The 25,283-nt window shown below is 42.6% G+C and overlaps 1 protein-coding gene across 2 annotated transcripts in view; it reads right to left on the bottom strand.

Annotated features, from left to right (window-relative positions):
- MAP7D2 (MAP7 domain containing 2) overlaps positions 1-6,783 on the bottom strand; it is a 78,119-nt gene extending 71,336 nt beyond the window's left edge. The window contains exon 1 of one of the 2 annotated variants that reach the window (XM_050712496.1): positions 6,650-6,783. In XM_050712496.1, the coding sequence (XP_050568453.1) occupies positions 6,650-6,692 (43 nt within the window). In that variant the 5' untranslated portion in view covers positions 6,693-6,783. The remainder of the gene's footprint in view (positions 1-6,649) is intronic. The other variant, XM_050712486.1, reaches the window with a different exon arrangement.
- Positions 6,784-25,283: the final 18,500 nt, after the last annotated feature.

Here is a 25,283-nt window from a genome sequence, read left to right as displayed (position 1 = left end):
GGAGGAGGGGACCGCAGGAAGGGAAATTAAAAGCCCTTGCTTCAAGTATGTAGAAATCACAGCGATGATGTGGGGATAAGTGCTGCAACATCATCTTGTTTCCCTTCCTGGGACAAAAGGAAACACGACTGCAGTTTCTGTGACCTGAGGTTTACCTTACTTGCAGAATAATTGAATATCGAGAGTTTAATTAAATAATCGAGGCAAGTGTGTTGACACTAGAGCATGCTTGGTTTTCTGCTGAAGCCACGAGGTAGTAGTGCTCTCCCTGCCTGGGCAGGGGAAGACCACTTCGGCGCTCCTTCTGTAGCCAGCAAACCCAGGCATGCTGCACAGCCATCAGCAAAATTTGTCTCTTTTATGATCAAAGCCGCATTAAGAAGCGCAGTATTCCACCACGCCTACAACCCAAATTAATTGCAAACTAGAAACATTTCAATGAGTGCTTTGCTGAAATAAAGAATAGCTCTGCTAGCTTCTGCTCGGCATGAGACAAGTAATTTGATAATTCGTATGGATTGAACCAAGCAAGGCATACTTCCAGATCCTACCTAATTGAAACAAAACCACAACATGCCCTCCAGCATCTGGCATTGCAACAGACAAAACAATCAGGTATACTAATGTTACTATCATTTTCTTGAAGATTTCTAAGGTGCTTTTACAGAGGTATCCACAAACTGATACATGCTTCCCATATATTTTTGTTCAACACTTCCTATCCTGTCCCACCAAGACCTCAGGTATAAAAGATTAATAAATAAAACGGGGTTCTAGAATGCAGGTCGATGTAAGGAAAGAGGAATTTACAAAAGAAACCTTTCAACAAACACAGGTAAGCAGATTTATGAAGCTCCATATATTCTCTTTCTAACATGGTTGTTGAACACTGGATCCATGATGGTGCTGAGGTTATGGGACATAAAATCCATTCCTCTGTTCACACAAACAGATGCATTGGTGTGCACATGGAGGCAACGTGCAGAGAGCTCTGATGTGGAGGACCAGCTCAGAAAGTGCCTCAGACTAAGAAGCCCATTATACAAAACCAAGTTAATATGTATTTGCCTCTTGGAAGGCAAATGCAAACACAAGGGATGAATTTACAAAACATGGAATTATCAGTAAAGGGGCTGACTCCAAAAGTTTTAACAGTTTCATCTATTTCTGTACTCAATGCATAGAGAAAAGAGCATTTACAGGTTTCCAGCATACTAAAAAAAAGATCTGAATGCCTAAGACAGCTCCAAACATGTATTTACACTTGCAATAGAAAAAAAAAAGTTCAAAAGAGGTAAATACTATGCTGCAGAATAAACAATTTCTTCTGTTGAATCATTACAAGAAATTCAGCTCAACAGTACAGCTTTTAAATGATGCCAACTGATCGGAGCACGTATGCATAACACTGGCATACAAAAAGCTGCATTTTCCATATTGTAAAGGAATTAATTTAACCAAAGCGAAGACATCAGTAGGAGATGTTTGCTAGCGGCACCCTTACCAACAAAATAACCCTCAAGCAGCGAAAGGAGAAACTTTGGCACATGGAGAAGTGCTCGCGTTGCTCTCGTCGAGACAGCAGAACGCAAAGGTGAGCCCGCCCGTTGTGCAACCGAAGCTAATACAAAGGTCACAGAAACGCTTTATCGATCACCACGAAGCCAACGTTTGACTGCAGCACCGTAACTCCGCAAGGCGGATCAGCGTCCTGTTGGGCAGGGAAGAGCCAACACATACTCACAAGGAAGCCTCCAGGTGCTCGGGGGCAAACCAGAAACCGACGTCCCAGCATTTAGTCCAAACACTTCCACACAGGTTGATGTGGCGTTCAGTAAGCACGCGTGACATGTGCAAACAATACAGTAAATGAAACCAAGCACTTACTTTACAAGATTTTGTATCACAGAGGAGATAAATATTACATAGTTCAGGAAAAGTGGATCATTCATTTAAGAGTTAGAGGAAGAAAACAGAGGAAAACTAAGATGTGACCACCAGGCATTCTAATATATTACTTCACTACACCTGCAGAAAGCCAGAAATGTGTATGCGTTATGCACATACATGCACAGAACACAAAATACGACTCAAAAGCAAGTCTATCTGAAACATTTTGATTACCATTTAACAGGGACAAGAAGTGCTTTGCTCGGATCCTTACAACACTCCCTCCGACCGGCAGACAGAGCGCTGGGTGCTCGGGTTTTAGGATCTTGACAGTTTCACAACACAAAGACAAAAATTGTGGATTATTTGAATGACAGGCACAAAGCCTGTCAGGTGTGTTACAGTATTTAAAATAATAAAACAGCAACCTTGCTTTTCTTTCCTTTCTTCTTACAGCTTAATGGTAAGATGGATTTCCACTGTGTGAAAACCACTTACCCCGCCGTCTTTACACCCCCGCACATCAGCATTGTTTATCATTAAGGAAATAAAGCACAGGAGATTGTTACAAAGACCTTTCGCTATCTAAAGTCAGTCCAGGGTAACATTGTGTGGTAAAATAAATCTTTGATTAGTCCAGATTCCATGTCACCTTTTCCATCAATTTGATAAGCAGACCACTAAATGACTTACGTAGCACTGTCACCTGCTAAGCTGTCTGAACACCAGTAGGAAAAATAACACACAACATACTCTTACACGCACTACTTTCAATCACAGGAAATACAGGGGTAATATAACAAGTTGTGACAGAAATACCAAACAAGTCAATTACAGCAAAGCAACTCAGAAATTACCTACACCTCATCAACTGTGTAGGTTTAAAGAAATAATCTGCTGCCGTACTGCAAGAACTTTGTTTTCTATGACTGCAATAACTGTAACTAGTTACAGCATTATTTAGAAGTGCTACTCGTATTTTTCTCTCAGCCAGTACGAGAGATTCACAGGAAAATTAAGCTTGGGTGTGCAACACAAACAACTGTATTTAACAGACTTACTGACCCAAGTCACAGTACCACAGGACACAGAGATGAATTGTTTAATACCGGGACCTTTCACAAGACCTAGAAGATGCACAAACCTCACAAAACCTGAAGTTACCAGGCTGAGAACAACTGTGAGAGCCAGCTAAAGGAGGAAGATGGTAAACAGGGAGGAGATGACTTGAGTAGGTCACTACTCAATGCAGTTCGCATTCCAACAATTTGCGTTAGTTTCCTGATCAGCTGTATTCCTTTCCCCATGTTGTAAAATCCATTTATTTATAGAAGTCCCATGCAAACAATACTTTTTTTTTTTTTATTATTGTCTGAACCCTATAAGAACCATCCAGAATTAAAAGACTTGCTCTTACTTTTCTGTAGCCTTAAAATGCATGAGGCAATGAATGACAGATAAGAGTAAGATAGTAAAAGCATTTCCCCTGCGGGTTTTTCTCCACACATATTAGAAGACCAATAACTAAGAAAGTTATAATTGTATTTTATTTATTCATGAGAGGCAAAAAAGCTTTACTTCATAAATCTTCATACAATACCAACACGCAGGATATATAGTTTCATTTGCATGAAATATGTATACGCTCCCTCAATTAGCATACCTAGAAATGACTACTTCATACAAAAAAAACATCCCTGATGCATTTCCACTGCAATGGATACGCCAGCCACCAAAGCACAGGGAGGTATGTGGCACTACACAAGAGCATCTTGCAAGCATTCTGAAATTTTTGGGTGTTTCACCTTCCTACCATGCACATTTCAAGACATCAATACACCTTCCTTTTACTTCTCCAGTCTTGTAATTCCAAGGTAAGTTGTTTTTCTCTTACAATTTAACAAAACTTTGTTGGAAAAGGCTCTGACCTCTTTTTTTATTTTTATTTTTTTTTTGGAAGAGAGGCAAAGCCGGAAAGATGCTATTTAAAAAATTAAACAATACCTTGAAAGCATGCAGAGTATTCAATTCCTTTGAACTAAAATCAATACTTGCAAATGGTAACATCCCATGAAGAGCAGCACATCAATTAAACCTGGGGGTAAACAACCTTAAACATCCACGTGAAAAAAAACAATGTAATGCAACAAGAATATACTAATGACTTAGAGAAATCAGTTGGAAAAGCACTGCTAACAAGAAGGAAAAAAAAAAACCAGTATTTTGAAAGAAATACATGCATGTACTCCTTTCACCGAAATGTTTTTTTTTTTTTATGATATGCAGCCTAAGTTGATTTAACATGCAATTTTTTCTTAAACCCTCTTAGAGCCGACCAAATTTTTCAATAATAAGAAGAGAATACTTTTCAATAATAAGAAGAGAATGCATTTGGTCTGAAATCCAAAGTGTTCAGTATTTCAACCTCTCAGAACATACATTAAGCAAATTTAACTAGGTAGCAAAAGGGAAGATGAGTGATCCAATACTGAGCAGCTTGTCCTTCAAATGCTATTTAGTCACTACCATTACTACAGATGGTAGCAGCAATAACGCCTACATTTTGGTCACCCAGCGCTTTCCCTTACAAAAAGATTCCTGCTGCAGCCTGAGAAGATGTTGCATCTCTGTTTGCTGCATGGGCTTAGATTTTCAGCAAAGGGAAACAGTTGAACTCCACAACTATTAATTGCTTGAGCCCCAGAATTTTGCTCCTTTTTGCAGCATTATATACCACTGAACAGATCTCTTCCCTAGCAGCGAAGAGATGCAAACAGCCTCCCGTACTGCAGGCTTGTTTGTTCAGCTCGATCTTGGCAGAGCCTGAAGTGATGGACGGCTAAATCTGGCGCCTCACTTTCACTGCCATCCCAGCAGCATCCTCAGCACTGGAGGGCCCTAGGGAGCAAAACTTGGATGCTGCCAGAGAACCTCCCAGTTTGGGAAGGGGGTCGCAGGCTGCCGCCACCTGTCACAGGGCAGCACCCCGCTGGGAGCAGCATTTTATTTTGGGATACAGAGGTAGGACCCTCCCTGTCCCTGTGAACTGGAGGAGGACTCCAGGAGCTGACGTACACACAAACGTGTCAATTAAGAGAGGACGAGCTCTGTGCTCCCTCCCAGCGATTTGTGTTAGTAGCTGTTCCCATTGACACAGAATTGGTTAAATTGGGTTCCAGAAAAATGTCTTGTTTTCTGCTGCAACAGATACAAACCCCATCCACACTGCTGTCTGTAAAACATACCATGCACACATCCACAACCTTCTCCCAGCACACTGTGTGTTATCTTCTACTAGCTTACTCAAACAAAACAACACATTTGGCTGAGAGCACTCCACACTGCGGTGCTCAGGCACTGGTGCTCAAATGCCAACGCCTGGCCACTCACGATGACATCTGCCCGTGCCTGTCCTACAGCACGTGCCCCATTTGATACCATCTTTAATTACACCGCGTGCTGCATTTTCTATTGATTCTCAGTCTCGTGAAAAACGGTCTCCATAATGAGCGAAGCTCTTTTGCAACATTCATCTCTGAAGTTAGATGGTACAAAATAGGAAAACACCAGAAGAAAAAACTCCGCTAACAGCGCACGTGAATACTGGGCAGACTTTCTTAGGTTTCAGAGCGGGGGAAGAAATCAGAAATATGAATTTTCAGCATTAGTTGTTTCTCTTACACGTGAGACATGGGGAACCAGAGACCCGAGAGCTACAAGTGCACGACTACTCAGCTGCAACAGATTACAGCAGGAGCTGTGGCTGCCAAGCACAGGAGGAGGGCGAGGGGCAGAAAAAATGGAGGTGCTCCTGGCTCCGTCCCTGGCTGCTGACACAGTGTGACCTCAGGGTGAATCCAAAGGCTTGGATTCACCTTCCCACTCCCTAAGTTTGGGAGAATAATACATATCCCCCGAAGCAACTGTAAAGCTACTTTCAGAAGTTACAGTAGCCTAGGACAAAAAGCAAATTAGTTCTTTTAATGCCCGTGCTACAGACGAATTGCTCGCCACAAAGCAATGGCCCCGTATCAGGCGATTAAGGTAAAAGTACAACGAGAAGCCAATTCCTTAATCCCCACTCACCTCACGGGTCAGATTGGGGACAGGTCAGGCGAAGCGCAAGCCATGGTGGCCACGAGCCCGTCCAGGGAGGCAAAGCACGAAGGCTGCAGCCGGTGGCCCCACCACCACCACCTCCTGCTGCCAGGGATCTCTGGCCCCACGCCATGTCCCCCTCCTCACCCCGACTTGCGCGAGGAGCGGTGAGGAGGCACCTCACCTGGGCCTCCAGGAAGGCTCGGGCTCCATACCAGCTTAACCAGTTTCCCTCCCAGCTCGGCCAACCCGCGCAGGCAGGCCCAGGCACCGCGCAGACCGAGGCTCACCAACCAGCCCCGCTCCGCTGCGGGGCAAACCCGCTCTGCCTCCCTGCCTGCCTGCCGGCACCGCCGCCGGTCGGGGAATTCGCTGCAGCCCCGAGCCCGACCCGTGCGGGCACAACGCCTCCCTGCCGGCCGCCTCTCGCACCGGGCGCCGCCGCCACCGCCACGGGGGCTTCGCCTCCCCGAGATGGCGGCCGGGGCCGCCCCTCAGCGCCGCGCCGGCAGGCACCTGCCGGGCGGGCAGCGACCCTCGCCCGAGGGCGAGGCGGGACGGGGACGGGACGGCTGCCGGTGGAGGCTGGGGCACCGCCGTCCCGTCCCGTCCCACCTCACCTCGTCCCGTCCCGTCCCGTCCCGGCCGCGCTGGCGCCCACCTGCCGCCCTCGGGGAGCCGCGCGCGGCCCCCGGCTCCGCCATCTTCTCGCTCTCGCCACCGCCGGTTCCCCACCGGCCCCGCTCCGCTCCTCGGCGGCCGCCGCCGCCGCACAGGCGCACTGTCCGCCCCGCGGCACCTGACGCCGAGCGGGGAGGAGCGGGGCCGCGGCTGCCGGCTGCCCCGCTCGGCTCCCGGCCCGCCAGGTGCTGCCACCACCCCGCCCCGCCCCGCCCCGCCGGCACCGGGCCCGGCCCCCGCGGCTGCGGCCGGGCTGTGGGGGGCTACGGGGGGGTCCTTCTGCCCCGGAGGGGGGGGGGGGGGGCGGCCGCCGCCGTCCCTTTGTTCGGGGCTGCCGAGCGCCGGTTTGGGGTCGGGTCTGGAGGAGAAGGGGAAGGGGAGAAACGCCCTTTGCTTTCCCTTAAATATTTACACGCTAATGGTCAAAGCACAAAACAAAACAAACTTATAGCACACGGCTTACACGTGCGTTTTGGCCCAGCCATCTCGTTTTGGCAGGTTCTGGGTGATGTGGGGATGGATGCCTGTCAGCATGTGGTGATGTGCAGAGCCTTGGGCATGTAGCTCCACTTGCTCCCACTCCACCACCCCAAAGCCTCGGTAGAACTGATGCTACAGCCAACGACCGCCTCACCTTCCATCCCAGTTCACCAAAACTGATGTTTAAGACCTATTCAATCCTCCTAATTTCCATTCCTGGTCTTTCTGTTCTGTTCTTTTTGCCTGGCAATGTCGTCCCCATTACATTCTCTCATTAGCTGAATATTCAGACCAAAATCAATACAAGGTGGTGGAAGAAGAAAGAGTTTTCCCTTCCCTTCCCTTCCCTTCCCTTCCCTTCCCTTCCCTTCCCTTCCCTTCCCTTCCCTTCCCTTCCCTTCCCTTCCCTTCCCTTCCCTTCCCTTCCCTTCCCTTCTCTTCCCTTCCCCTCCCTTCCCTTCATTTGCTTTGGTTTTCCTTCTGCGTCTCCCAAGTAAATTGAAGTTTCTTACTAATTGCAAATTACACTGTTGGGAGGCTTGCTGGTCAACAATTTGCCTTTCATCTGTACATTCAAATACTGCCTTCATGTTTGGGTTTGCACACCTCGATAGAATGTTTAGCGAGGCAGATTTAGTTTTTGTTGGTGCATAGAGTACTGACTATTCCTAATGTTCCCTTATCGGTTTCAGACTTTATTTTTGTTGTTCATAACTCTGCCAAATTTAGACAATTTCAATTGACATTTTCACACCAGCTGTTTCTCAGGCTAGACTTTTATCCAGGGGTTTCCCTTACAGTGATTCTACCCATCTAGGGATGACATTGTACTGTTGCGTTCATGTTACAAAACAAAGTTCTTACATGTCTTATTGTAGTAATGCCTCCTACTTTCCAGGGGCTTCTTTGGCAATGCCATCAGAAGAAAGAAGACTCTCCAGTAATCTCAGTTTGTCTCCACCCTACTGGTGTCTGACAAACACACAGGAAGAAACATCTGGTCTCAGCATGAATTACATGGGCTTGAGAGAAAGGAACTAGAGGGTCTGGAACTGGGAAACAGGGCATGGATAAGGGGGATACAAAGGCACAGGAAAAGATGGAGGAGTGTAGCCAGAAGCTGGAAACAGGGATATGAAGGTGTCTGCTGGGATATTTGGGCAGGAGCTGGGGACTGGGTGGAGAAGGACAGACAGGACCACAGGAGAATATGTCCTGGGGAGCGTGAGCTGGCTTGTGCTGGCTTCCAAGTGGTTGTGAAGCCCTTAAGCATACTACATCCCATGGAAAAATAACTACTCTCCCACCACTGTAATATCCCGTGAGAGCTGGCTCACAACCTGACTAGTATTCAGCCTGGGAGTCATGCGATGAAAATAGATTTTAAACAAAACTTACGGAAATATATTGAAAACACTAAAGCTCCAAAAATAAAAGCTCCCCTTTAGTATTGTATGTAGCGTGTAATATGATTCCATCTTTAAATCACTTTCACAGAGTATTTTTTCTGCAAGACTCCTGCCTCATTCAATGCAAAGGATGGTGTTTAATTAATGTATAGTTCTTCAGTGTTTGTCTTCATTTTCATCATGTAAAGTGGAACCTTTCATGTCATATTTACCGTACATTCTTCAAACCCTGCCTTGAAGACAGGTTAATTAATTTCCATGATGGCTTTTCTGTGATACTCTCATTGTACCATCTTAACTACTTCAAACATTAATAAATTTAACTTTATAACATCCTTCTAAGTTGAAGTAGTACTATTATCATATTTTATGCATGTGGAAGAAATTAGAAAAGGTAATGGATCTGGGGTTGCCAGTAGATGTTTGTTAAATCCTTTACGTGCTAAAGGCTGACAGGTTATTTTAAAGCAGGGAATTTAACACAGTGAGCACTTAGCAGCACCTAAAAGACAAGACCATAACAATCCCTGCTCAGGTTTTACTTTGAATACTTTACAGACCTTTAAGTACCAAACCTAGGGCAACTTACAATCTACAAAGCTTTGCTATGTACTTACACCCAAGAGTCAGGAACTGGTTTCAGATGTATTTGTGTATCCCTCTTCATGACAGGTAGAGGAACCCTGGGGAATTTTTTGATCTTGAACTTTTAAAAAGGAAATGATGAACTGTTAAATTTTGCCAGTACTTTACAGAACAAGATGGTTTTGTTCACTGTAGCAGTTAAACTGCTGGCTCCTCCAGCTGTGCTGGGACTACAGTCAGTGCCTGCGAGCACCGAGCTGGGAATGTCACCTCACCAGAGCATTGTGTCCCTCTCAAACTCTTCATGCCCCACCTAGGTCTAGTCTCTCTTCATATCACACTGAAAAAACAAACATCCTAGAGGAGGCATGTCACCAGTTGCAAAGCGATGCTCTGCTTCTGTCTGAGAGGAGAATGACTACATCATCCCATAGCCCCGCAGCCTTGGGGAGCTGAGGGACGGGACCAGGAAGCTTCTCCTCCCCGCCAGGGCCAGAAGCTCAGCGACCACAGCACTGCCAGTGAGGGCAGGGAGATGAACAGAGAGGAGCTGTGTGTGTACCAGTCTGCAGCCAGCCTCTTGCCATCATCTCTCCAGCAGTGCAGGAACTGTCCCTAGCGCAGTTTTGTCTACCCCAGGGACACCATGTTGGGCCCTCTGACTGGAAGGTGCTCTTTGCAGGTAGTTTGGGTATTCTGCTTTCGTAGCCTGATGCCCAGTTTGTCTTTCCATGACTGAAATTCTGGTAACACTTGCTCCAGAGCATTGTATTTTAAAGCATTTTTCTTTCTTTATGCTGTGTCATGTTCTTTCTATTAAAATCAATAATGTCTTGGGTTTCTTTTGTGGAACACATTTTTGCCTCTTATTACAGGTTTTCAGCAGATGCTGTTAACAGGTTTGACCAGCTATTCATACATGAGCTACAATAAGTATAGATCAATGTAGGGCTCGGAAAATCTCAGAGGTAAATCTGCAGAGAGGTAATGGAAAAGTCGTAAAGTCTGCTCAGGATGTAGGCAGGAAGAAGCTGGCAGAACTGCTAATTTTGCCACATTAACAGACATTAAAGTAAAAATCGTCAAAAGCATAAACTAATTTTGAAAAGCTTGGCTTGGCTTTTCAGTCTTGTTTTTTGTATCTTCTGGTTGTATCTATGCAACAAAAGCTGTCTATTCCTGGGAGTGCTGCTAAGGGGACACAGAATCACAAGCCCTGAGCAAAACAGCCAAATCTATTGCACAACGCGTCTCCTGAGTTCCTGCTCTGTTCTGCCATTTTGAATCAAGTGGCCTAGCATCACTCAAACACTGCATGTCAGACACGTAAAATCCAGTTCTCCAAAGCAGTTTTTGCCTGCTCTAGCTTCAGAATTATCCTTTCCTTTCCAACACTCCTGGAAGTCCAATGCCTCATTTGTAATGCTTTGTGCTTTATAACTTCTGAATAAAATTGAGTGCTAACAAAGTGTTATTGCAGACAATATAAATTCACTTGAAGACAATCACTCCTCTTCATTGGATAAGTTAGTGTCCTCCGAGAGACAAAACATGACTGGGAAGCTAAAAAGAGTGTTGCAACACTTACATCAAAAAACGAAGAAAGGTGGCAGGTATAGCTAATTATAGTTATCCCTGATTGTTGAATGATTAATTAACTTAGATGCAGTATGATAATAGAGATTTTTTTTTCCAGTTGCTTGAAATTTTCCTATAAAATGTGCTGATTGTGTCAGTCTTGAAGCTACATATCAACAGGAAAATTGTTCTGTTCCAAAAATGGTTTTGAAATCAAAAGTCATAGTGGTATTTCTAAAGGACTTCTATCTTTTAGTTGTGAATATTAAAAACAACAACAACAACAAAAAAATCCTGTTGTATGTGCCCTGGTGAAATGGCTTCTATTTATGTTTGTCTCCAACTGCCTGAGAAGCCAAGGGCAGAATATCTGCAGGAATTAAACTATCTTTTAAGTTCCCTTGGTTGAAGAGCAGGACCAGAGTGCAACTCAGTCTGGTGAAGATTGAACTGCATCTGCTTGCTTTCTTTTTAAGTACTTACATAGCTAGGAAGTGCCATTCAATGAATAATATCAGCCTAATGTTAAAATAATTTTTAGGATGAATCATAATGGATTGCTTTTATATTTGGCATTTGGCAAGCAAAAAGTATACTAGTTCTTCTCCACGTGAAAATACATATCTGAAAAAGACTACGTTATGCTAATCACAGATCTTCTACCCTAATATCCTATGCCATATGTGATTTTTCTTTATACTCCCAGAATGCCTCATCCTATGGGCAAGTTCCCACTGGCCTCACACATTTTTGGTACCTTTTGAAATTCAGCTGAAGCTATTTGACTTGGATCAGGCTGACACTATTGGTGTTGTCTTCACAAAAATAAGTGAAAGCACAGCGAAAGAGACAACTTCTCTCATCACCTTGTCCTGCGTTATTTACTGACGGCACAGGCATTTTAAGTCATGTACAAACACAGAACTGCCTACACACCCTGCTTTCCTGAGCTCAGCAGCGGGAGAAACAGTGGTGGAATGCAGAACAAACCTATTTCACACCTGATTTAAACTGAATATTTTTTCATCGATGTTTCATTAAAAGAGTGATACATGCTATTCCTCCAGTTCTCCCATAAATGAGCCCATCCTTATTTACCACCAAACACGTTCTTCTCCTCCAGATTCAAAACCTTGTGAGACATGAATTACAAGAGCTCCGTTATTTATTGTTTTGCATATTAGTGGCCAGGTATCACTGGGGGGAGGAAAAGGGGTGAACAAGTGAGATTTTGATGAATTTTGGATTACTTTTGATTGTGGGATTAAACTAAAGGTTATTAACTGCACTATTAGGCAAAGAAAAGGCAAAAGCTCTGTTTGCTTTTCATGCTTTAACAGGATGTGACACAGTCATAGCATTTGCTGGGAGAGGCAAGAGTAGATAAGCCTTGCCGAGGAAGGAAAGAATGTCTGCCCTGCAGCCATAGAAACGCTTTTTATTTTTTACATTTCTCTTCACCACCTGCTGAAGTGATTGATATTTGCCTGCAGTTATTTGTAGTATTTTTGTTTAACTGCACCAGTGTACTTTGCCAGGAACAGGAGCACTCTGTCCCCAGCTGTACATCTATTCATTTAGAGGAAGACTGTGCATGGACAGGAACAGATCTTCTCCAGTTTGATATGTTCTCAAGGTTATGGAATACCAAATCCTAAGATACTTCAGCTCTGATTGAATGCCCAAAATAGCATTAAACTAATTAAGTTTTGTTATCATTGAATAATAATAATACCGTATTGAATGGCAGTCAGTAGAGAATTCAGTTTTGTTTGACTTTTTTGATTAAACTAGCATCCTGTCTATGAGAAAGTAAAACATCTTGAAGGGAAGTCATGGCTACAGTGGGGATGCAAACCTCTCAAACATAGACCAGGTATGTCCATGACATAAATTCACAAGCTGTACAGCATGTGCAGGGAGAGCTCTGCCTTGCACCCACAGTGAGACCATCTGCAGGCTCCAGGGGAACTTCTCTGCATACAGCAAGTAAGTCTAGTGTCTCGTCCTTTCCGAGCACTGTCAATAAGATATAGATATAATAAAAAGAGGAGAGAAGTCAGCATGGTTTAGGTACACTTTCAAAACTATGGAATTTTTACCATATGAATCTGTGACAGAGCCAGATGCATTGAAAGATCAGTGACTTGCAGATACACTTCAAACATGCACAGTGTAGGGAAACAGAATTTGAATTTTGAGTGCTTCTGCTGAAAGAGAGGGAAAGAACATTGCAAAAGATGAGGATTTCATTTACTTTCATGATCAATTCTCATTCTTCCTTAACTTCCACAGACCAGGATGTTTATTCATCCACGTGACTTGGTGTACTCAAACATAAAGACCACGACACTGGTCACGGTGCTTCTGCGGTTGCTTCAAAGCACAATAAATCAGGATATGCCTATAGATACAGTCTAAAAGTCTCCTGGCGATTAAAATGAGATCAGTACTTTTGAAGCAAGCAGTGTTTGAAAAAAGGTAGCTGAGCCTCAAATCAATGGGTATAAAATATTATACTGAACATTTTAACACAAAAGGGGGAGGTTTCTATTGACAAAACTTGTTCATCAGGAATGAAATAGATCCTCAGGCTGAGCTCCACTAACTTCAGCCCAATTACAACAAATTACACAATCCACCTCTGAACAGAAAAATCAGATACTTCGTTTTATAATGTATAAACAATCAACAAAAAAATCTGAAATATATATTCTAAAAAAAAATAAAATAATTTTACATGCTTCACAGAAATGTATTTAGGTAGTCATTGTACATTTCAAAATTTGAGTAAACATCAGATGTTAATCAAACATTAACTTAACTTAATTCCACAGGTGAAAGATCACTCTCATATACAATTAAGCATCAGTTTTCTTCCTCGCTGAAAAGCAGCAATTCATGGAACATGTCGCTTCCACTAGCTTTGAATTATATAGGAGTTATAACTAAGCAAACATAGTGAATACAGTGTGTAAATGTTTATGAACACAATTTAAGACCTTGCTAGCTAACATAAAAGAGATCAAAAGATAAAAAGATCTGGTAATTTTTACCAAGTTAAAATAGGTATTACAGATTCTCTGTAAATAATGCAAAGAACTATACCAAATCCATAACATTTTTTTGCAGTCACTTAGTGTATTTTCTGAATTGTAGATCTTTGACAATTTAGTGTTTGTTTTTTTTTGTCTTGAATTTGTATTGTCATTAAATGAGCCTTTCCCAGCTTTGTTCCCTACTTTTAAATATAGCTCTAATCAAATTAGCCTTGATCCCAGTCCAGAACTCAAACTATTTGTTGTATGATACAGACCAACCCAAGACCTTCATAGGATGATCTGTTGGATCTCCATTGTCCAATTGCATTTTTCCTCTAACTTGTCAAAGTCCAGGTGAATTTCATTTCATTTTTATTGATATTTTTATTAATCACTTCTAAACTGCATTGTAATTAGACATCTTTTTCATGTCTTCCTACTGGCACACAATTGTTTCTGCAATTGAAGCAATTTGTCCACGTTCATTCATGAGTCCTGTTCAGATGCCCAATAAAAGTGGGCAATAGTTAGAAAGACCATCTTCTATGCAGTTTAAATTATCAAAAGTAGATAAAACTATTGTATTATCTTAGGTAAATCACTATGACTTGACAGACATCACTTTAAATAGGCAGAAATAGAAGCACAAGGAAGAATTTTGGCTAAGGCACGTGTCTTACATCAAGAACTGCATCCCCTTCATGAGAAGTAGCAAGAGAGCAGGCAATGGATACAGGCAACAGCATACTGAAATATACATTTCTGATAACAATTTGTAAAGGGTATTGGATTGTTTTTTGCATTTTTCTTTAGTCAGCAGAAGTTACGTGAAGTAGAAACTTTTGCATCTAAAAATCTCATTCCTTTTAATTATTCTTACACTACAGGGACTGGTCTTTGTAGTAAGCCTCTCTGAAAACTACTGTCACTGAGGAAAGATAAAGGAGTATGTGTGCAGAAGAAGGAGTGAATCTGCACAGCACAGTCATAATTTCTTACCTCTGAAGACTCTCAGTGAATTCCAACTACAGGCATATTTAAAAAGTATTCTCCAGAAGCTGAAAATATAATGAACTCACAGCAGTTTACAGCTTTCTTGCCCTCATGTGAAACTTGAAACTATATATCCATAATTCCAGTCAAAACTGGAAAGTGCATTACTTCCATTTATTACTTTAAAAGCTCCTTACCCGTTGTAGCTGCAAAGGAGAAGGCTCTCAGTTGAAGGTGATGTGTCTGAGAAGACATGCTGGAGGTTGGGGTTGAAAGGAAGGGGTGGGAGGTGAGCAGCAGAGTGGGGGCCCTGGGCTTTGGAGAAGCAGACAGGGTCTTGTTCAGGCATTGCCAGGCAGGATCCCCCGTGGAGCTGCTGTGAAGGGGAAGGATGCCCAAGGGAGTTTCTAGGGAAAGACTTACTGAGAGCCTGGTAACGAACCATCTTGTAATGCAGGAAGCCTGGGCGTTTCAGGAGAAGGTCTGCATGGCTGCAAGGGGAGTTTCTTGGTGAACTAGCACACAAGAGGGAGTGGAGAAGAGTCAAAACCAAAAACGGGCAGCAAACAGGAGTATAAAAGTAGTGTTAGGTACTTTGTGTCAAAATCAGGAAGGACAAAGCCCAGCTGGAGCTGGGACTGCCCAGGGGCACTGTTGAGGACGAGACAGAATCTGTAGGCACGCTAGTTGGAAAAGCAAGTTCAAGGAAAACAGGGCTCTACTGATGGAGGCTCCTAGTGACAACAGACGGCAATGAAAAAGATGAATTACTCCATGCTTTTTTTCCTGCTGCCTTTTCTGCTGCCTTCAGAGGCCTACTGCCTATTAGCCTACTCCCATACTGCCTGTATGAGCACAGCTGGGAAGGGAAAAGGGCAACCAGCAATGGAGGACCAAGTTAGAGGTTAATTAGAGAAACTGAGTCTATTAAGACCCATTGGGTTTCCCCCACAAGCTGCTGGAAGGTCTTCCTGGTCTTGTGGGCATGTTTGTGAGGCCATTATCAATCTTTAAAAAAGGCCAGAAGGATGACTCAGGGAACTCTGCAGCAGTCAACTTCACCTCAATCAATATAAAGGTCATGGAGCACAATCAGCCATAGTCAGCCCAGTGCAGCAAATCATGTATGACCTGCTTGGTATGATAGAATGACTGGCTCTGTGGGCAAGGGCAGAGCTGAGGGTGTAATATACCTTGATTAGAGTATGGCTGTTGACACAACCTCCTCCAGCCTTCCCCTCTGGAAACTGAAGAAGGATGGACTGGACATAGACTGTTAGAGGGACTGAAAACTGGCCGGACCATCAGGCTGTAAGGGGAGCGGTCAATAACTCAACATTTGGCTGGTAAACAGCAGAACATCCTGGGGTCAGTACTGGCACCCATGTTCAGTGCCTTCATTAACAACATGGCAGCTACACAGAATTGATTCTCAGAAGATCTGCAGATAACACTAAATTCGGGGAAGTGGCTGACGGTTCAACCCAGAAGGACCCTGAGAAACTTAACGATTGGTCAGAGACCTCATGATCTCTATGAAGTTCCACACATGGGACAGCTGGATTGACCCCTGGATGGGTACAGGCTGGGAAGTGACTGGCTGGGTTATGGTGGTCCTGAGGGGGATGGTGCACTCTGGGTTGAATGTGAATGTACGGCATGCTCTTGTAAAAGAAGCTGCATATTGGGTTACGTTAGAAGTGTGGCCAACACATCCAGAGAACTTTGCTGATAATCTCTACTTGGTGCTGGTGAGGCCACACCTGTAATACTAATACTGTGTTCAGGTTTGGATACCTCTGGTCAAGAGGGACATGGAGAAATTGGAGAGAGTTCAGTGGAGGACTCGTAAGAAAGCTATAGAGGACAGGCTGAAGGAGCCAGACTTAGTTTGCTAAAAGGGAAGCTAAGAAGTGATATAACATCAGTCTACAACTGTTTGAAGGATTATTACAGAAGTAACAGAGCCAAATTCTTCTTTCAGCTAGCTAGTCTAAGAAAGCAATTGCCACGATTTACAGCTCAGGGGGTTCAGGCTGGATATCAGAAAACAAAATCAACATGAGAGTAGCTGGGCACTAGAACAGAGAGGTGGAGGAACCTCTGTCACTGGGCCTTTTCAAGATTCAGACAAAGCCATGAGGAACATAATCTAGTGTTGAGCTAGTCCAAATCAAAGATATCCTCCAGAGGTGCCTTCCAACCAACATTTTTATGATCTTGCAGCAGGCCTTAGGTCTTCACAATGTCTTATTATTAAAACCCTATTATTAGAATAATCTGTTTATTAACTTGTTTGGTTTCATGAGTGCTGGTAGAAGATTGTCACCTAGCCTGTTTGCAGAGAGATGATTTTACAGAAGGGAAACACCTTGGTGAGTTATGTAACTGAGACAACACCTCTCATCAACCCACTTTATGGAAATGGTAGAAGTGTTGTAAGAAACTTCAGCTAAGGAACAGCATTAAATCCACATCTCTCACTCCCTTGACATGGCACCCATTCATCTTTCTGGCTTAGTCCCATACTTCATTAAAATGTGAATCTAGACTCAGTCATTCCTTCTGCCATGTCTGAAACATAACCTAAATTACTAATTAGTCTGGCCTTCTGTTTTCAAAGCATTATCCCCCTTCTTTGCTGTATGGGAAATGCTTTGGTATAAATAGACACATTTTGCTGTGAACTATATTGATTCTATAACATTTCAGCCCCGTAATTTCCCACGCTGCAATACAGAAAACAAGTCTCTCAATTGCAATACATTTTCTTGCTCTGTAAGGAACTATTGAAGATTATCATTTGCCTGTAAATCCATGGACTGTCATAACCTTTATCACTTAGGAATGAGGTGCATAGGAAAGACAATCCCTCCTGAACAAAATATAATTTTTCCATATTTTTCAATACAGCTTGACATGATGGAGCAGATGAAATCGTAACAGTGCATTTGATGCTTAAATCTCAACAAAATAATATTAAAAAAAAAATGATTCTATTCTCATTAAACTGGAGTTATAGATCATCCTCTGAAGCAGAGGAAATTGAAGCAACTAGACCTATGAGAGAATCCGGGTCCTACCACTATGACCCTCTACGTGGCCACAGACTTCTGTTCTAGCAATGCCGGATGGTGCAGAAGAGAAAGCTGGACCTGTATACTTTAGATCCACAAAGTGGACTTAATACTTGCAAGAAGCAAGTTGCCATGCTAATGAGAGTCCACATGATTTCTATAATCTTAGGCAAGTGACAATAAGGTCATTTATACTCAACAGGATTTTCATGTGTCACCTTTTCAGGTGTCACAGGTAGAACTTGTTTTACCATATTCAGGAGAACACTGTAATTTGCTAGTCTCTTGACTAGAGGTGTGGGGTGGTTGGTTTTTTCTTACCAAAAAAAAAATAAATCTCCAGAGACAGTAATATATATAGATATATCCTACACATATGAATTCTTCCTTTTGTTTTGGATTTGACTTTAGATCCAGTATTCTAGGTTTCAATGGAGAAATGGTAGGGCATAACGCGTCCCTAGGAGAGGAGCAGAGCAGCCATGCTAGGAGAAACTAGAACCAGAAGACACTTGATGAGACGCACCTTATACACTCCCAAGTTCTGAGGCACCTGGCTGATGTCATTGTGAGGCCACTCTCGTTAATCTCTGAAGGATGACATCGACCAGAGCAGGTTCCTGAGGACTGGGAAAAAGCAAATGTCATTCCTATCGTCAAAAAAGGCAAAAAGGAAAATTCAACAAACTACAGGAAAGGTAGCCTCACCTCAGTCCCTGGGAAGGTGATGTTGCAAATCCTCCTAGAAATGATTTCCAAACATAATAAGAATGAGAAGGTGTTTGGGAGTAGTCAGAACTGGTGTACAAAGTGGAGATCCTGCCTCCTCTATGACAAGGTGATATGAGCAGCTTGGTGGAGGAAAGGAGAGCAGTAGGTGTGGTTTATGTTGACTTGAACAAGACTTTCAGTGCTGTCTCTCATAACATCCTCAGACAAGATGATGAAATATAGACTAGATAAATGGACAGTAGTGTGGACTGCAAACCAACTGAGCTGCCAGGCTCAAAGGGTTGTGATCAGTGACACGAGGTCCAGCTGGAGGCCAGTCACTAGTGGTGTACAGAAGTCAGTATCGCTCAACATCTTCACCAATGACCTGGGTGATGTGACAGTGTACTCTGAGCAAGTTTGCAAGATGACAAAACTGGGAGGAGTAGTTGACACCTTGGATGAGTGTGCTGCCATTAAAGGGGACCTTGACAAGCTGGAGAAATGGGTCAACAGAATCCTCATGAACGTCAGCAAGGGGAAACACCAAGTGCTGCATCTGGCGAGTAATAAGCCAATGCACCAGTACAGGTGTTGGGGCTTGACCTGGCAGGCAGCTAAGCACCACATGATCTTACAGAATGAACACTTGAACTGATTATATACTTAAGAACAATGCTCTCTATAAACACAAACTTAAAACTAATTCCAAACAAACCTCAAACAAGTGTAAGCGTACCTATGAAGGCCATTCCTGTAGGAGAACTCTATCCTACCCTCTGTACTGGCTTTTACTTTTCTCAGCTGGGATTCAGTAGATATAAAACTGATCATTGAATCTTACCCCTAAGTTAACAAACTGAAATCACTGAAATAATAGATAAAAGCCTTTCCACATCCATGCTATGCAGCCAATCCCTTTTGGCAAGCATGTAGTTCGGAAAGAAAACAAAACAGAACAAAAAACAAATAAACAAACAAAATACTTTAATAGATTGAGCTGAACTTTGACAACTTAAAGTTGAAAAAATCTTAGAAGAATAGCCTCAAGACAAAATAACTTGAATTTAACAAAAGTCCCAATCTAAGCTCAAGACGTGGATCTAAGAACTGTCTTCTTGTGGAACTGTTGTACTGGGGAACATGGACTTGTTTCACAAATCCACAGTGACAGTCTGAATGTCATTTATTCTCCCAAGTCCATGGCTATTAACAAAACCAGCTTTAAGAACACACAGTTGAAAGCTTTTTCAAAAATATTTCACAGGTAATCCATAAAACATGAGAATTGTTTTATTTTCCCCAAGGTTTTCAGGTCTGTATATCCGTGGATATCAGGGTAACCATTACTGCAGTCTGTGGTGCACTTTTCACCAAAGACAGAGGCACATCTGGTTGCACCAAAGATGAAAGCTAGCCTCAAAAAAAGTGAATCTATACACTTATTCTGCAGTATCTCCCAATCATATTTTTTCACTTCACACAACTCCTCCACTGAGACAGAGTCCCTCAGTTACCTTCTCTAACAGAGAAGTCAGTCAAGGAGTTCTCTGATTCTCGGAGTCAAGTTCATGTCCCGTGTTTCAGAGCCAGCAAGCACTCCAAGGGCTCAACAGTGGACAAGCCTTCCAGGGTAACTTGAGACTTGACTCCTGAACATAAAGGCAATCTGTACAGAAGAATGAGCAAGCTAGAGAACAGTGAATGCTTTAGAAACTTCAGGCACTGGTAATGCTTAGCCAATACAAATGCAGCTGACTAAAGTTATACTCCCTTCGGTAAAACAAAGTATTAGATTGATAATAAGCTTCAAAGAAACATATTCATTTGCAAATGATGTTATTGTTAGCCAGAGTAAATATGGAGCAATGCTGCAGGGAGCACAGCAGGAAGCTAGTTGCCTACTAGATCAGCAGGTAGATGGAAATGAAGGTAGAGTTCAGTGCATCTGAACGTGAGACTGATGAGTCCTGCCAGTACTTCTGGTTTTGTGAGAGCCACAGGTCTTCTGAAGCAAGACAAGAAAAGAAAGTACCATACAGTACGATAGTACAATTAAAGGGAGAATAATTACCAGCACGCTTTAAAATCATACACCATATGCTTGTTTCAGACTGCAGTAAAGAATGCTGTTACGCTGAAACTGCATCTAAAACACCATGTCTGTTTTTGGGAACACAAACACCAGCTTCATAAAGTGCCCAATATTCAACTCTATACTAATCAATGGAAAAGTGGCCTTCAGCACCATTAAGGGAGTAGTTTCACAGTAGAACTACAGTTGGGGAACTTTAGTTGAAAAGACTCCTGTGCCAACACTAATTCAGCTCAGCTCAAGAAAGAACAAGGTTTCTGTAGCTTCTGACTTCTTATTGTATAATTTAATAATATTGTCTGAAGAAATTGCATGGATATAATACTTCAGTTAAGTAAACTACATGCATTATTATTACTGTGGAAAGTAATAATAAAAATATAATAATAAAAAACAAGAGGTTCAGAGAATCCCCGTGCAGCTCCACCACCACCACAGGAAGCGATTCTGCTCCATGGCAGCAGGCTGCTAGCAAGTGAGGCAGACACCACTGTACCTTTATGGAGAGAACAAAGATGTGAAGTCTTTTCAGATGGGGCGGGGAGTGCCCATCGGGGGCCTGGAGAGAGACTGGATTTAGATCTGAAAGTCTAGCACTTTCCTAGTAGGCAATGAAAATAACTGACCCAAAGGTTTTCTCAGTCCTGAAAGAGGAATCTATTTTTCCCTTTGTAACCTACTCTTTAAATATTCTGCTAGTACATACAGTGCTCTCAGTGATTTACAGCTGTTTGTAAGCAGTAGAACAGATTCCAAGGGGAAATCACATTTTGACCAAAAAGAACAAATCTTGAACTGCTGTCCTGAAGCGATGCCACTGAAATATGTATTTTTGAGTACTTGAAGCTTATGACCTGAGGTTCAAGTGGAATGCCCAGCCCAGGTTCCTGATCCAGCCCCAGAGCACACATGCAACCTGATTACTTGTAGAATCAAAAATCTCTTCTCTTTTTCTGAACAACTCCCTTCCTCACTCCCCATTTTTCTAATTGAGAAGGGAAGGATGTATCATGACAAAGTGAACTCCAGCTGGGGAATCCCCAAACTGGTAAGTGTTGGCAGTGGGAAGCTATAGAATAAGAAGGACTTTATCGCGTACCACGTTTCCTGCATTCTTCTCTACCTGCTTTTGGTAATCACAAACACAGGATGACAGGGTCCAGACTACCCTTTCAATCTGACACAGATTGGCTAATTTTCCATGTTTATGAAATGCTTCGTTGATGTTCCAAAGCTGAAACATTCCAAGATACTGCAAGAGATGCAACGCGTTTTACTTGTAGCCCTGTTACTTCAGATTCAAATGGGACTAATGGGGAAGTGCAATAAAATGTGGTGGAGCTGGGAGGTGGAACAAGAAACAGAACATTACTCTGTCTGCCACCTCTGGATTTCTGAATGCAGAAGTTGGACTTTAATGGAAACAGCTATGTAGTGGTGTGGGTGGAAAATCCATGCTCAGTACATTCCAAATCTACTTATTGTGCTGGTAATTTCCCTTGGGCACTCCATCTCTTATCACATATAAGCAACAGACTGCTGCTAGAAGAAAGATTTTAGTCTAACAGAACAGTAACTGTAGACTTCAGCAAATTGTGTCAAGATAAGATACCTCTAACCGAATTATGGTTAGTGAGTTATGTACACTTCAATGTAGTTGCCATACAAATCAGTTCTGAAAATATTTCTGAATAATATTAAATTGCCTGTGGCTTGACAAAACATTTAGCTATAGTATGCACACCAAGTTATTTTGAAGCATAGACAATTAGCTACAGCTAACAGTTAACAAACAGTCCCTGATCTTTTGAAATTTCTGGAATAAAACAGGAGATCAGGTAAACACCTTTACTTTGTATGCCTAAGATAAAGTTACACATGAACGCACTCCAGTTGAGGAAAGTATAGTTTTGGGAGAGAGAAAAAATAGAACTTGCTTAGATAGATATTGGAAGGACCATTAAGTGTCATCCACTGTAACCATGTCATTAGGAAAACTGGTAACTGAGTTCCTACCAAGTTCACCCATGGTGTGTTGAGGTAAAAATCAAAAGAATATTTTTAAAGGGAGGACACAGGAAGGTTAATTATTAAGGCATATTAAGCTATTAGGAACAATGCTGTGTTCCCATGATGACAATACTTCTCATGATAAAGATACCTGGAAAAGTCCATCATGAAATCTCAACGATGAACAGTATGAGACAACCAGTCTGTAAATTGTGGATAGCAAAAACATATGAACCAAAAGAAATGCATGCACAAAACGGGGATATAAAGAGTCTTGTAAGTCTTCTGATCTGAATAAACATTTGTATATCAGGAGAACATGGCTTCTTCAAGTCTGCCCATTTCCCTCACAAGAGCTGGGCAGAAATAAGGCCCGGGTGAAGATTTTTCCCGTTTTAGCATATTTAGACCTAGAGAAAACTATAACAGGACACCTTTTGAAGAATACAGTAGTCCCAGCTTTGTTAGTGGTAGCACTGAGGGAATGTTGGCAGAGCCTCCTAGAGGGGAAGTGGCATACAGGGACAGAAGACTGCTGCTGCTGCTGACCCAGGACCATATCAAATGGAAGCGTGGTATCGTCAACTTTCATTACCAGCACAGCTGTCCCTGTAGGAAGATTTTGCTATGACACTTAACAAGACCACCAGACATTACGTGGGAAAAATTACAAGTTCAAGAACTTCGAGCCAGAAGAAACAGGTTTTCACAGGAAGATGAAAACAGATTTACTTAACCTTATTGTGCAAAATTAAGAATATAAGACTGTAAAATAACATTTATATGTTACAATGCGTGTAACTGACTATACAAGTCCAGAAAAAAAATGAATGAAAATTCCTCTTGAAACAAGAGTACAGATCATTTTGAAGGCTGAAAAACTAAAGATTAAGTCAGAAGACGTCAATCTATAGAAAATGATCAGAAATAGTCATGCTTTCTTCTCAATCTAAATCAAGATATTGGATACTTGGCACTCAAGCTGTTTCTTCTAAATGTTTCCCCATGCCCTAAATCAGACTCACATTTTCAGTGTTTCTTTTCCCCTCGATTCTCTAACATTGGATAGGTAAAGCTGCCTATAACACCTATATATTCAGTTACTGGCTATATTCTTCTCTTTCATAATTGCGTATTATTTCCTGTATTATCATATGCTAAATACTACAGTTAATCTTGACTTTCACAAGTTTACAACAGTTTCAGTCAAAATACTGTTTTTCCTCTCACAAATCAAGCCAACATATCAATAAAGCAACAGATTAGATCAAGACCTAACACAACATTTTATGAAGCATGAGATCACTCCTCCTACCTTTGTAGACAGAAAGTATGCCTAGCAAGATGGTGACATCAATTCAAATTGGGGAGAGGATGGAAAGAGAAGGAAGCAGTCTGTTGAGGTTTAGAGCGTCAATACTGAGGCTGTTCCTGCTACCCACTCTCTCTACTTTTCAACAGTTCTCTCATTAGTTGATAGTTGTATACCAATACACCCGTACCAGCATTTGTTCCACTTACAGGTGGCATACTAACATTTTTAGTGAGCGTTGGATAATAGGAAAAGGTTCTTTGCTGAGAGGGTGATCAAGCACTGGCACAGGTTCCCCAGGGAAGCGGTCACGACACCCTAACCTGTTCACATATCCAGGGTTGCCCCATCCCAGGTGCAGAATTTGCTTGTCAAATCTCACATAGTTGGTGATTGCTCAGCCCTCCAATTTGTAAAGATCTTTCTGCAAGGCTTCTCTACCTTCAGGGGAGTCAACAGCTCCTCCTAATTCAGTGTCATCCACAAACTTACTTAGTATGAAGTCCTGCATCCGGATCATTTATAAAAGCATTGATGCTTTGACTGCCCCTAAAATGGAGCCCTGGGGAACCCCACTAGTGACTGGCCGCCAGTCTGATGTAACCCCATTTACTATAACCCTGCGAGCCAGACCCATCAGCCAGTTGTTCATCCATCATGTTATGCATTTGTCTAGTTGTACGCTGGACATCTTCTCCAGAAGGATACTGTGAGAAAAAGCATCAAAAGCTTTGCTGAAATCCAAAAAGATTACATCAGCTGGCTTCCCTTGGCCTAGCACTCTGCAGGCACCACATTTCCCTTCTTTGCAGATTTCATACAGCAACCGTAAAGACTCCTGTCACTAGCTCAAGGATTGTCACAAAATTGAACCCTCTGGAGGAACAACGTACAACCCAGGCAGGCCCGGGTGCTGCAGGGGAATCCTCTTGTCTCTGCTGATCTTCACTGCACCTACTACAAGTGGGGGCAGCAGCATCCATCAAGCGTTGCTGCCAGTGACAGGTTTGCATCCTTAGCCCATGCCTATGTGCTTCAATCAGCTTGTTCTTTAGGAAGAAGGTGAACTACTTCAAGGGACTGGAAGAAAAATATCTCGAGTGTTTCCATTCCTGGCAATAATTACTGCACACACTAGGCAACTCAGAGTCCCCAAACCCTGTGACAGAAAATCCTAAGAAGTTGAAGCAATATGGTCACTGCAATATGCCAAGTTTTTGTTGTTATTGTTGTTGATGGTTTTTGGGTAGCTCATCTCCTCCCTCCAGAGGCTGAACACGTAAGGGTATTTTGCCAATGATCATCTTCAAGTGGGAATAAAAT

The sequence above is a fragment of the Cygnus atratus genome, chromosome 1 (genome assembly GCF_013377495.2).
Source record: "Cygnus atratus isolate AKBS03 ecotype Queensland, Australia chromosome 1, CAtr_DNAZoo_HiC_assembly, whole genome shotgun sequence".
NCBI lineage: Eukaryota > Metazoa > Chordata > Aves > Anseriformes > Anatidae > Cygnus > Cygnus atratus.
This window is presented reverse-complemented; position numbering and strand designations above follow the sequence as displayed.